The sequence below is a fragment of the Anabrus simplex genome, chromosome 1 (assembly GCF_040414725.1).
Source record: "Anabrus simplex isolate iqAnaSimp1 chromosome 1, ASM4041472v1, whole genome shotgun sequence".
Classification (NCBI taxonomy): Eukaryota; Metazoa; Arthropoda; class Insecta; order Orthoptera; family Tettigoniidae; genus Anabrus; species Anabrus simplex.
The window spans coordinates 1,740,517,358-1,740,532,423 of record NC_090265.1 but is presented as its reverse complement, the minus strand read 5'-3'; the positions used below and the strand labels follow the sequence as shown (position 1 = coordinate 1,740,532,423).

Here is a 15,066-nt window from a genome sequence, read left to right as displayed (position 1 = left end):
TTATTCATGCTCTCCGAAAAATTGAAGTATGGGCGTTCCTGTAAAAGAACATGTCCTGACTGACTGACTGAATGAGAGAGGATTTTTGGATATTTCGTTGCTGAAGGGGTGAAAAGGGGGTGAAATTTTAAAATGAGTGTATCTATATCTCAAAACTTTAAAAGTTTACAGTTATAAAAATTGGTATTTGGAATCTCCTTTAAAAACAAGGAAACACGCATTCTTTTTGTTTTCAGAAAATCCAAATAGGAGGGGTAAAAAATGGGTAAAAAATCCAAATAGGAGGGGTGAAAAAGGGTGAAAAATGAGTTGAGTGCCTTTAATGAGGATACTTATATCGCAAAAACTGAAGGTATTACAGACCTGAAAATTTGTATTTGGAATCTCCTTTAAAAATAAAGAAACATGTATGTTTTTGTTTTCTGAAAATACAATTAATGGGAGGGTGAAGAGGGAGGTGAATTTTTAAAACGAGTGTATCTATATCTCAAAAGTTTACAGATGTAAAAATTGGTATTTAGAATCTCCTTTAAAAGTAAAGAAAAATCCCAATAGGAAGGGTGGAAAAGGGAGAAAAAGGGGTTGAATGTCATTAATGAGGATACTTATATCTCAGAAACTGAAGACATTACAGACCTGAAAATTGGTATATGGGATCTCCTTTAAAAATAAAGAAATACGTAATTTTTGTTTTTAGAAAATCCAATTAATGGGAGGGTGAAAAGGGGGTGTGAATTTTTAAAATGAGTGTATTCATATCTCAAAACTTTAAAAGTTAACAGATGTAAAAATTGGTATTTGAAATCTCCTTTAAAAATAAGGAAACACATATTCTTTGCTTTCAGAAAATCCAAATAGGAGGGGTGAAAAAGGGTGAAAAACGGGTTGAATGCCTTTAATGAGGATACTTATATCTCAGAAACTGAAGATATTACAGACCTGAAAATTCGTATTTGCAATCTCCTTTAAAAATAAAGAAACACGTATTTTTTTTTGAAAATCCAATTAATGGGAGGGTGAAAAGTGGTGTGAAATTTTAAAATAAGTGTATCTATATCTCAAAACTTTACACATGTAAAAATTGGTATTAGAATCTCCTTTAAAAATAAAGAAACACATATTTTTTATTTTTCGAAAATCGAATTAATGGGGGGATGAAGGGGGGTGAATTTTCGAAATAAGTGTACCTATATCTCAAAATTTTAAAAGTTTACAGATGTAAAAATTGGTATTTAGAATCTCCTTTAAAAATAAAGGAACATGTAATTTTTGTTTTCGGAAAATCCCAATAGGAAGGGTGAGAAAGGGTGAAAAAGCGGTTGAATGCCTTTTATGAGGATACTTATATCTCAGAAACTGAAGATACTACAGACCTGAAGATTGGTATTTGGGATCTCCTTTAACAATAAAGAAACGCATATTTTTTGTTTTTGGAAAATCCAGTTAATGGGGGGATGAAAAGGGGGTGAATTTTTGAAATGAGTGTATCTATACCTCAAAACTTTTAAAGTTTACAGATGTAAAAAGTGGCTTTTAGAATCTCCTTTAAAAATAAAGAAACACATATTTTTTTGTTTTCGGAAAATCCCAATAGGAGTGGTGAAAAAGGAGTTGAATGCTTTAAATGAGGATACTTATATTTTAGAAACAGAAGATATTACAGACCTGAAAATTCGTATTTGGGATATCCTTTGAAAATAAAGAAATACATATTTTTTGTTTCCGGAAATCCACCTAAAGTGTGGCGGGGGGGGGGGGAATTGAACAATTAGTTGAATTTTTTGTATGAGGATGCTATTATCTCAAAAAATAAAGATTTTGCAGACGTGAAAATTGGTATTTGGAATCTGCTTTAAAATTAAAGAAACGCATATTCTCGGAAAGTTTAATAAGGGGGGGGGGAATGAAGCAATTGAAAAATTAATTGAATTGTATGAGGATATTTACTTCTAAAAAACTAAAGTTGTTACAGACATGAAAATTTGTATTTGGATCTCCTTTAAAAACAAAGAAAAAAGCGTTTTTGGGGGGAAATCATCTTGGGGGCAGGGGTGAAAAGGAGTTGAATTCCTTTTACGAGGACACATATCTCAAAAACTAAAGATGTTAGAGTCGTGATAATTGGTATTTAGAAGATCCTTTACTATTAAGGAAACAAGTATTTTTTGCCGGAAAATTCACTTAAGGGGGGGGGGGGTGAAAGGAAGTGAGAAAAAGTTATTTCTTTTTATGGGGATACTTATATCTCAGACTGAAGGTAACAGATGTGAACATTGGTATTTGGAATCTCCTTAAAACATAAAGAAACACGCTTTCTTTTTTGGGGGGTGGGGGGGGTAAATTAACTTAACGGCGGTGGGGTGAAAAATGCGTTGAGACCAATTGATTTTACTGTTCATAATGTACTTATTCTGATCATAAACTGATCATTTTTAATCTTTCCTGGGTACGTTTTCAAGAGCCATCTTTTCCTTTGGAGAACATAAAGTTAGATGTGGATAAGATACCCCAGGAACCCTTAGAGGCAGGGGACGAGGGGGGTGATATATAAAAATAGATGAAAATAGTGCCGAATCCATACTTCTCAGGGTCACTGAGATGAATAATGACACTCCAATATTTTTAAAGTCCAAGTTTAGGGGTGGGGGGCGAGGGGGAGTGATATATACAAATAATCGAAAGTAGTGTCAAATATATAGTTTTCGGGGTCGCCAAAGTGAATAGCGACACTCCGGATTTTTAGTATCAGGAGACAAACCAGGTGGGGGTAAGACACTCCCTTTGGGATGGGGGCGAGGGGGGAGTGATATATACAAATAATCGAAAATAGTGTTGAATCCATAATTTTTGGGGTCGCTTAGATGAATAGTGACATCCCGGAAATATTTGAAGTCCAAGTTCAGCCCCCTTTAGTGTGGGGGACAAGGGGGGGAGTGATATAAATAATAATCAGAAAGAGTGTTGAGTATTCTTCGGGGTCGCTGAGATGAATAGTGACACTCCTAATCACACGGCCAGCTCGCCTGGTGAGAAAAACCGTGATGATGACAAGAGGAGAACGAGAAGGAAACGGAATCATTAGTATTAGGGGACAATACTTGAGCTTATTGACTGCTTCAAATATTTGGGAAATGAAACAATGCAAGCTGCAAAGTTGGATAAGGAGATCAGCAAAAGGGTACAAGTGGGAAATAAATTTTACCAGAATGTAAGGGACTTGGTGTGGAACAGAGAAGTTCCTATGAAATGTAAAGATAATGTACTATTTCCATATATTAAGGTATGTGTAGGTACAGTCAAGAGCAATATTTTTCATTAATAACTAAATTTTACTATATCTTTCTTGTTAATGTATCTAAAAAGAATGAAGAATCACTTTACAATCCATTCCAGAATTCAAGAAAATAATATATCCCATTTCTCATAAATCTAATTTGAGTAGGCGAAACTTTATCTGACCCTGCAATAATACTAGCCAACATGATTTTGCAGTAAAATAGAAAATATGTAATTCTTATGGAAATTGCTGCCCCGATTCCAAAAATGATGCTATTTTTTTCCTATCACATCTAGTTTTGATGCAATTCGGTGTTTTAGTATCTCCATGAATTCGTAAGATGTAATGTTGGGAGATGTTCTTGCGCAACTTTTTTTTTTTAGAATACAATTATGTGATTTGATTTGATTTGTTTGCATTTTATTATAGGTTTTTTGCTGTCTAAATGTTCATTTTGTAGTTGGGGGTTTCCTGGTAAATTCATAAAACAAACTCCCCCAGATACGCAATAGACCGTGAGGTATGTAGGATTGGAGATAAGACAGTTGAGCATTTGTCTTTCATCTTAGACCACTTGAATAAACAGATGTGTTAAAAGCCCCAGCCCTTATGCAATGTTTATGATGGACTGATAAAGCAGTTTCCTTTCAAAGATAACAGTGTTGCTTGAGACGGGCTCCAAGAAGTACCGGTACGTGTTCAGTGCGTCTTTAAAAGTTCACATTCATTTAATTGTAGGCCTATAATATGCACGAGATTTAATGTAATTTAATTTCAAATTGATCACTAAAAAGTGAAGTTCTAGTGTTTTAACACCATCATGGCTAGTGTTTCAGGGGTGCACAGAAGACAGTGTAAACAAAGTCCTCAAAAGTTTTGTTATATTTGTGGAGTTTATGTGTTCGATTCCAAGGTGCGTCAAATAGACTCGTTTGTAAAGAAACTTTATTTTTCTTACTTCAAATTGACAGTTGGGGATCAAGACAAATCTTTCGCACCTCATATTGCATGCAATACCTGTGTCGAGGGACTACGTTACTGGTATGAGAGGAAATGAAACTCAATGCCGTTTGCTATACCCATGCAATGGTGAGAGCAAAAGAAGCATCATGACGACTGCTATTTTTGTATGACCCATGTTGTCGGTTACAATAAGAAAAGTAAAAACAAAATTAAATATCCGAATCTCAAGTCAGCTCTTCTACCAGTTCCTCATGGACCCGACTTACCTGTACCTACTCCACCTACTCACTTGAATGAGGAAAGTAGCAGTTCATTGCAATCTGACGATGAAGAAATAGATTTCGAGCCACATCAATATGACACACCTTCAGACAAATTCTCGCAATCCAAATTGAATGATCTGACAAAAATGTTGCAAAGTTTGGGCTGGGAACACTTTGGAGAAAGGAGACAAGCTGCTCGACTAAGTTTCTTAGACAAATATTTCAGGTTCCATATGGGAATCAATATCTATGTCATAAGTTGTATGTTCTGAGTTGTCAGTGGAGGTATGGCATGGAATGACATTAGTACACGAATAAGTTTGACTGGTGTCTTTAAAAGTAGGAAAGATCACAATATGAAAATAAAGTTGGAATTCAAGAGGACAAATTGGGACAAATTTTTGTTTATAGAAAGGGGAGTTAGGGATTGGAATAACTTACCAAGCAAGATGTTCAATAAATTTCCAATTTCTTTGCAATCATTTAATTAAAGGCTAGGAAAACAACAGATAGGGAATATGCCACCTGGGCGACTGTCCTAAATGCAGATTAGTAGTGATTGGTTGAAAATTTTGCTCTCTTTATGGAGAACTGACAGATGATGACTAGACCTGGGATTTTAAGGCAAATGCCTATTTTGTTCCTTACGAAATAACATGATTTTTGTTAAATATGTTGACGTTTCATGATAAATCCCTTACATTAAAAGAGTTTTATAGTGCCCTAAAATGCCTATTTGGATCTTTAGAGCCTATTTTACTATTTTAGTGCCTAAAATGCCTATTTTCTATATTTAAAATAAAATTCAACTTCTGCAATTTTTACAATCACCCAATGGACATCCCTGGAATGAGCAGAACAGCAGAGGGTGGGTTTTTCGCAGAAATGTCGTTCTTCCCAGACAGCTGTCACCAAAGGAATGCTGAGTGAAGTGTGGAGGTGGAGGATTAGCTCAGAAGAACAACGAGCAGGTAGTAAAGGACGTACTGTGTCGAGTGACGGGGTGAGGGGGAGGATTATCTAGGAAGAACAAGGAGCAGGTAGTAAGAAGGGACATACTGTGTCAAGTCGCCAGTGAAAGAAAATCTGTTTAAGTGAATATAGTTAATCATGCCTAAAATGAAATCATCTAAGAGTGCTCTTATACAACAATGGCTTGTACAATTTCCAGGGATGACTTTGATGGCAAGATTATTTTCTGCCAGTACTGCAATAAACAGGTATGTGCATATATTTTAAATTTCATATTAATCTAAAACTAAGGTTGTGATATTGGCTCCTCTAATTAATTGTAGAGACCTAGTCCAGGCGACCTGGGTTCGATTTCTAGTATTGGCAGTAATTTAGAAATCTATGAGGTCTGGAACGGTGTTGACCCAGCATCGTGAGGACAACCGAGAAGCTACAGTGAGCAGGGGTCACGGAGGCAAGGCAATACGGCTGAGGGATGTATCGTGCTGACCACACGCCACCCAATATCTGCAAGCCATGAGCTGGGCAGCAACCGTTATTGAAAGCCAAGGCCCTTCGGGGACTGTAGTGTTCTTGTTCTTAATGAACTTTAGAGTAATAATGGCTTAATTTAAATAGTTCAAAATTACACATTTTATTCAATAGCTCACCTTTTCTATTCATCATCCTAGTTTCTGACTGACATCACTTTATCGTGTTTTAGATTTCACATGAGAAAAAATGCCACCTTCAGCAGCATGCAGATACTGCCAGTCACAAAGCGAAAGCAGCCATGAAAAGTAACATTAGACAGACTCTGCTCACACAAACTATATCTCCTATAACCCATAATGGTTTCTATGCTGATATGTGTAGAGCCCTATTTGCAGCAAATATCCTCTGGAATGCTGTGCATAATCCTGTTTTCTGAGATTTTTTACAGAAATACACCAAGCAGCACATCCCATCAGCATCTACATTAAAGAAAGCTACTTACATATTTGTTACAATGGGGTCATTTTGTCAATCAGGGTGGATATTCAGGAGTCTTGCATATCGTTATGTGTGGACGAAACCACCGACTCTGTGGGCACGTACATTGCTAACCTTATAGTAGGAAAACTGGAACCCAATCAGGCATCTACCGCTCACCTCCTTTGCTCTAAACAGCTTGAGAAAGTCAATAGTTAAAGCATTGCATACTTCATCAACAAGGGGTTGCAATTGTTGTATCCTGGGAGTGTTGATGATTCTAAAGTCCTTCTCCTTGTCTCAGATGCTGCTTCCTACATGACTGCCACTGCACCTCTCCTCAAAACTTTCTGTCCTTCTTTGATTCATGTTACTTGCATGGCCCATGCCTTGCATAGACTCACAGAAACAGTTAGGGCCAAGTTTCCTGCAGTAAATACTCTTATTTCAACAATGAAGAAAGTGTTCTGTAAGGCTCCATCAAGAATAGCCATCTTTCGAGAGAAACTCCCCTCTATTCCCCTTCCACCACAGCCAATCATCACCCGTTGGGGTTCCTGGATGGAAGCTGCCCTGTATTATGCAGAACATCTTGAGGAAAACATGACTGTAATAGGCAAATTGCCTTTAACGGACAACTCTGCATGTGTGTCGTCTGTCGAAGAGCTGTTAAATGATCGTTCCAGTGTTCAGAGAGACATTGCGTATATTCAGACAAATTTTTCATTTCTTCCAGTCACCATTACAAAAATGGAGGAAAAGGGAAACAGTCTCAAACAGAAATTTTCTCTAAATGAGGAAGCTGAGAATAACAGACAAAATGCTAGGGGCAAGGTAGGGGATAAAATAAGAGACAAGTGGTCTAGTGTACTGCAGAAGAACCCAGGTTATTCAGTGCTGAAACGGGTACATCAGGTAATGGATGGGGAAAAGGTAGACTTACCAAGTGAAATTGAATTGAAAAATGTAGGTAAATTTCCCTATGCCCCTCTAACATCTGTGAGTGTGGAGTGCTCTTTTTCTGATTTCAAAATGATTTTAACAGACAAAAGATACCACCTTACTGTGGAAAATTTGGAGAAGATTATTGTTATGTACTGTAAAGCAAACTACGAATGAAAGTACTGTAGGAATGTTCCTCACAAATACTAAACACATACTCCATTCGTGTTTACACCGTTATTGGATGCCTACAGTGCTGTAATTGTGTACAGTGATTTTAGTATTAAGGTTTTAGATCAGTACTGATAATGATATATCATATAATCCATAAGTTTTTTGACACATGACTTTTTTATATTGTTGTTGATAAATGTCTTCTTTATTCTGTCCTAATTTTGCAGGTATTTCGGTTAAGAATAGGGATACCACATTTGTTAAAGTAAAAGAGTATAACGTTACACTTTAAGTGTATATTGTAATATTTTAAAGTCTATTTCCTGCCTATCCACACATTTTAAAAACATATTTTAAGTGCCTATTTTCTCTTTTAAAAGCCTATTTACTTGTTTTAAAAGCCTATTTTAGGCGCCTAAAACTAATTTTTTTTAGAGCCTAAAATCCCAGGTCTAATGATGACACAAGCTGCAAGAGTGCAATGCATGCGTCTGGTTGCAAGCAGTCACCATACCACTGACAAGGGGTCTGGAATGTGGAAGAGGAATATTGCTATGCCACTATGCGCAAATCAAATAACACACAGCCAAGTGCACAATCCTCGCTATGTCTGAACTTATATACTAAAATTCTAGAAAATCTGTTTAACCATTTTCCCATTTTTGCCTGATGTCAGCACTTGCAAATGTCAAAACAGAAAAACAAAAATTGTACTGAACCTAGTTTCAACCTTTAATCAGAGATTAAAATATTTGGGCAAACTCTTTAAGTGTACCCAAAAAAAAAAAAAAAAAAAAATTATATAGATAGGAGAACATGCCAAAATTGGCCGTGCCCAGGGTGCCAAGCACCTTAAATTGGGTCCTCTTCTTAAGCCTTATTTAAGAATATTTTGTAAATGAACTCTACTCACACAGCAGCCCAGTCCTCTGGTTCCAGCTCAGGAGAATCCTTAGTGTGACATTCGTGTTCAAGGACATCTACATTTAATACCTCCAGTTGGTTCAGAGCTGCCATGTTCTTGACGAAGGCTACAAAGTCTCTGGTTCCACAGGAGGATGGAAGGCAAACTGCTATCTTGAGTGGTAACTGAAAAGTAATACAAGCATATTATAAAACCAAACCAAACCCAAACCCCATGGCACGCAATCTCTGAAGGCCCATGGCCTACCAAGCGACCGCTAGTAAGCCTGAAGGCCTGCAGATTATGAGGTGTGATTACAATTGAGGAGCTACCTGACAGTGAGATGGCAGGCTGAGAGGACCTCGAACCAGCCCTCAGATCCAGGTAAAAGTCCCTGACCTGGCTGGGAATCGAACCTGGGGCCTCCGGGTAAGAGGCAGGCATGCTACCCCTACACCACGGGGGGTGGCACAAGATTATTATAAGTTGAACTAAAACAAGTAAATTGAAGAGCGCGAATGTTGCTTTCACAAGGTTCTGATGAAAATGCAATTGTGCACTGAGTCACTGTGTACTTCGGTAATGTAATGTGCATACAACATACTTTGGAGGGGGGGGGGAAGGGGAAATGAAGCAACAGTCTGACAACTAGCAGGTCATCAGACACAAATAGAAACAAAGTCATAGAGAGGGCGAGTGCTGGAGGAGTAAGGAATCAAGAGAAATGCACAGCATCAAAATATAATCGCAAGTCACTATTTCATCATGGCTGCATTAAAAGATAAAGCACCGAGATCGATAGCTGCAGTCGCTTAAGTGCGGCCAGTATCCAGTATTCGGGAGATACTAGGTTCGAACCCCACTGTCGGCAGCCCGGAAGATGGTTTTCCGTGGTTTCCCATTTTCACACCAGGCAAATGCTGGGGCTCTACCTTAATTAAGGCCACGGCCGCTTCCTTCCCACTCCCAGCTCTTCCCTGTCCCATCGTCGCCATAAGACCTATCTGTGTCGGTGCGACGTAAAGCAACTAGCAAAAAAAAAAAAAAAAAAAAAAGATAAAGCAGGTAGGTTATTAGTTCCTCTAAACCAGGCATCTACAAGTGGTCTGTAGTTCTGTTTTGTGCACCACGTTGTTGTCTGAGTAGTGGTGTTTGTGCATGAGAGCAGAGGTGCTCATTTGCTGCAGTTCATATGGTGATAGCAGTGCACAGTGGCAAGTTGACTGATAGAGCATCACAATATGTAAAGCGAAGAATTCCGTTTATGTTACTCCTATGACTAGGGCTCGGAAGTTGAGGAAAATTCCTTTTTCTGGAGTGTCCAAAGATGAAGCCGAGCATAATATATGTTCCTTCTAGATCATTGTAGGCCAGAAAATTGTAGGTTTTATATGTCCTTTTTCTGGCCTTTTTCAGCGTTTTTGGCTTATTGGTCCTTTTTAGCCCTTTTTAAATCTTAGCAGATTTCTTTTTGTAACTTCACCCTCTTTCGGCTACACATTTACTCATGAAAGAATTATCTCATAGAAGTCCACCTTTTCAATACACTTTGTGACTGATTAAAAATCAAATGGATGTTACATGTTAAAATAATGAGACAATGAGGGAAACAGGCCATTACACTACCATAGAGCAGGATATAACTATTTTAAAGAGATTAAAAAAGGGTAGGTTAATGAATGAGTACAAAAATATCTACATTTACATTGATTACCTTAGCAACCGAGACCCCAACTTGAACGATGTCACGGAGTCACGTAGCTCCTTCTACGGCCTGCTTCCATATTTTCTAAATAAATTAAAATTAGGAGAGATTTATTCTCAAATCACAGATAACCCCTCTCTGTCATCAACCTCGCCCACTGATAGGCCTCCTCCCACTACCACCATAGTTCCCTCCCTCCCCCTCCTCCCTCTCCTTCTCCAATTTCCCATCTTCAGACAGTAGATATAACACTAGACGCGCAGCTGTGGCCATGGCCAGAACAACACACTGCAGCACCTAGGCAATCAGCAGCAAAATGTGGATGACAAGTGGGTAAGCCTAATGCTAATTCTCAGTCCTCTGTCATATTCCCCCCACTTACATTGGCCTAGAGCTTATAGCTAAGGTATTTTCCTTTTCTTTTTTCACTTCAGACTATTCTCTCAACATATCAGGACTTTCTTTTGCATTAAAACATATCTAGTGACAAGGAAAAACTTTGTCTTGAAGTCCCCTCTTCTACTCTAGCCACATAGGGCTGCTCTGTCTTCATGATGCATACAAACAAAGCCCAGTTACCATGATATCAAAAGTTCATGATCTTAAATTGCCACAATCACAACCTTAATCAGTAGTAGCATTTTTTATCCTACGAAGATACTAGTTTTAGGAATACATATACAAGTGTACCTGTGTGTTTTCAAATATTGACTGTCAAACACGACCAACAAATTTTTTATTTTACCCACTATGAAGTTTTAACGACACAACACAAATGTTAAGTTCACTCAAGTGCTCATTTTATATAATATGCGAGTTCTTGTAATAGTTCTTTTAATGTTGTAAGCCATTTTATGTAGCATTTTAAGTTTAGCCTAATGTCTAGTCTACCACTTTAATTTTAATGTTAAGGATAATACGGCTGAAGATGCCTATTATATTATAGGCAAAACATGTCCACTTATTTTAAAATGTAACATTGTTTTGATTTTTAATAAATTGCAGTGTATTGAAAAGGTGGACTTCTATGAGATAATTCTTTCATAAGCTTATACGTAATTCTATACCCCAGTATGAAATTTGTAATTTGCAATACACATTTACTTCTTATTCTCGATCTGAATCATCATTAGTTTATCCATAGCCCCTTCATCATCTTTTCTGTAGTAAATACAATGTTTGAACCATATCTGAAAATAAAGAAAATGAAATGAAAAAATGAAACTAGTACTTAAAAAAACCAGCAGTACAAAGTTATGTGCAAGATGAGCGAAATATTGAAAGGAGAAAATTTTGATGTGGGTGTTTTTGAAGAGAAGGATCTCACTTGAAGTATGAACCCTTAACCCTTTCATGGCCAGTGGGTGATATAATTCCCACTAACTTTTTTCTGCTATTGGGCCATTGGGTGACCTGATTCCCACATCTGATTTGTGTTGCTACCTGGTGTGGACATCAGAAAATCCTGCTCGTTTACATTTGCAGTTTCTAGGTTGGTGGACGTGTTTGTTTACATGTGTGTAGTGTAATGACTGCCAGGAGCGCGAATTTTTGGGGAAGTGAAGTGATTTTCTGCACCATAAAGATAGATATTAGTAATTCTAAACTATTTACATTATCATAAATTATCCTGTAGTGCTTCAGACATACTAGATTGAGCATATTTTTGTCTCAGTATGGGTAAATAAATAGGATTTATGTAAAGGTGAAACACAGGAACGTAAGTTCTTCATATTGCCATGATTACTCATCTCCAGAATTATTTTATTTTATTTTATTTCATTTTATTATGTTATTGAGTTCCAGAAATTCCATGAAAAGTAAAATGTAATGTATTAGTAGCTTGTTTCATGACAAATAAATGTGTTCAGATTACCTTTCCAATATATAATTGTGGATCTATTATTCGTTTGGCTTTCACTTTGTACACCCCTTATTCTACCTGAAATTATGGTTACAGCTGTATGCAGTCTAAATTATTTATACTTCTGTGTGGTATAAGATGAATGCACATATTCACATTACATGTCCTGATTTTTGGCTATTGGGAAGTATAGTTCCCACATTTTTTTATTTTTTTTTCCCCACAGTTCCAGTTTGAAATTTTTTTAAAAATTGCCTCTCATTCTTTGACATTCCATCACTACAAAAATATGTTTAGTTCCCAAAAATTCTTTTCTTAAATAATTTGGCCATGAAAAGGTTTATATCCATTAATATGGAGAAGTGTTTCTCAATGTTTCGCAACTTGCTGTCTGAAAACTGATGATCCTTTACACCTAAGAACCTGGAGATGACTATTGAGATATACTGCAAAGACAACTGAGATAATGTTTCCGAATTCCAGTTTCTGTAACCCTAGTGCGGCTAAGCCAAATATGATTCCAGTTATACCAATTTTAATTTCTTTCTCCAGGATGTCCATTTCAAGTTTGTTGAATTCATTCTAGGCATTAAAAAAAAATATTTTAATCTAAATTCTGCAAGCACGTTTTTTAACAAACATAGAATTCCTTTATTTTAAATATAAAAATATATCATGACTGACCTCCCCTGCAAACCATGTGACCTTGCCATGGTGGGGAGGCTTGCGTGTCCCAATGAAGCAGATAGCCAAGCCACAGTTGCAACCATACTGGATGGGTATCTGTCGAGAGACCAGACTAACGACAGGTTTATTGAAATAACAGCCTTTTTGAAGTTGCAAGGATGGGAGTCTAGATCATTGAGAGATATGGCCTTGTAATAATACTCAACATGGCTTAGCTGTGTTGATACTGCTACATGGCTGAAAGCAACGGGAAACTACAGCTGTAACTAACTAGCTCTCTCTGTATGAATGATGTACTGATGATGGCTTCCTCTCGGTTAAAATATTCCGGAGGTAAATAGTCCCCCATTCGGTTCTCTAGGTGGGGACTACATGAGAGGGGGCAATCATCAGAAAGATGGATACTGACATTCTGCAAGTTGGAGCATGGAATGTTAGAAGTTTGAATCGTTGTGGTAGGTTAGAGAATCTGAAAGGGAAATGGATAGACTAAAATTAGATGTAGTTGGTATAAGTGAAGTACGTTGGCAGGAAGAGCAGGACTTTTGGTCAGGTGACTACAGAGTTATCTACACAAAAAGAAACAGGGGAAATGCAGGAGTTGGTTTAATAATGAATAAGAAAATAGGGCAGCGGGTAAGCTACTATGACCAACATAGTGAAAGGATTGTTGTTGTCAAGATAGACACCAAACCAATGGCCACCACAATAGTGCAGTCTATATGCCTACTACACTGAGCGGCACAAAAATTGCAACACCCAATAAATGATGTGTAATTATCTATTTAATTGAAGTGAAGCACTTCAACCATTGTTTTTAGATGGGGTATGCTATTGGCGTTGCTTTGCGAGTAAACAATGAAGTGTTGATTGTTTATTGCACTAGCCTCAATTGTTTTTCCCATGCAACCTGCAACCTCTTCGTGGAGCATGGGAGCCTTACCGCACATCGGTATGTGGAGGAAATCCTTCTGGAGCATGTTGTGCCTTTCGCTCCATTTGTTGGTGATGGTTTTACACTAATGCCGACAATGCACGCCCACATGTTGCGAGAATTGTGCAACAGTTCTTGGATGAAACAGAGATTCATGCTATGGTTTGGCCTGCTCGAAGCCCTGATTCGAATCCCACTAAGCATGTTTGGGATCAGCAGGGAAGAAGAGTCCATCAGCGCTATCCAGAGACCCTACAGTACCTACGGAATGCTCTCCTGGAAGAATGGGAGATGATTCCTCAACAGAACATTACCGCATTAACCAGGTGCATGCCTTAAAGGTTGAATGCTGGCTGCAAGAGGTGGCAATACACTCTTTTGAAGATGTGAACAGAGGTCTCCGAGATAGTCTCCGAGGTCTGTGAAGTGAAAGTGTGAAGTGTGTAACATTAAAACAGAGTGCATTACCTTTATGAGCTTACTCAAAATTTCCTTGAAATGTGCATCTCTCGCTTCATTTGTTAAATTTTTTTATAATTGTCTTTTCTTTTCATTGTTAGACCATTAGATGGGACTGTACCACAATATTCCATCATAAGATGGTGGATTAGTGTCATAAAAGTGTCATAAATTTAGAATAAATTTCAGTTTTTGAAAGAAATATAGTGTTGCATTTTTCGTGCCGCTCAGTGTAGTTCAGTAGAAGATGAAGAAATCAAAAGAATATATGAAGAGATAGAAAATTCAAAACAATATGTAAAAGGTGACGAGAATGTAATTGTAATGGGGGCTGGAATGCAGTGGTAGGCCAAAGAAGGGAAGTTAATACAGTAGGAGAATTCAGATTGGGACAAAGGAATGAAAGAGAAAATCGTCTGGTTGAGTTCTGCACCGATGATGATTTAGTCCTTGCTAATACTTGATTCAAACACCACAAACAATGGCTGTATAAATGGACGAGACCTGGAGACACTGGAAGGTATCAAATAGACTTCATTATGATTAAGCAGAGATTCAGAAACCAGGTGCTGGATTGTAAAACTTTCCCAGGAACAGACGTGGACTCTGACCACAACTTGTTGGTCATGAAATGTCATCTGAATTTGAAGAAATTGGAGATAGGAAGGAATGCAAGGAGAAAGGATCTAAACAAATTGAAAGAAAAGACTGTGAGGGACTGTTCAAGGAACATGTTGCACAAGGACTAAATTAAAAGTTTGAAGGAAACACAATAGAGGAAGAATGGACAGTCATGAAGAAGGAGATCAGTAAGGCTGTTGAAGAAATTTTAGGAAGAAAGGAAAGATCAACTAGGAATCAATGGATTACTTAGGAGATACTAGACCTGATTGATGAACAGCACAAGTACAAGAATGCAAAAAATGAAGAGGCCAGAAAGGAATACAGGTGATTAAAGAATGAAGTAGATA

At 37.5% G+C, this 15,066-nt stretch overlaps 1 protein-coding gene across 1 annotated transcript in view; it reads right to left on the bottom strand.

Moving 5' to 3' along the window:
• The window catches only part of LOC136864267 (nose resistant to fluoxetine protein 6), a 165,828-nt gene that overhangs the window by 120,970 nt on the left and 29,792 nt on the right, over positions 1–15,066 (bottom strand). The window contains exon 3 of the mRNA XM_068226691.1: positions 8,456–8,631. Within this exon, the coding sequence (XP_068082792.1) occupies positions 8,456–8,631 (176 nt within the window). The remainder of the gene's footprint in view (positions 1–8,455; positions 8,632–15,066) is intronic.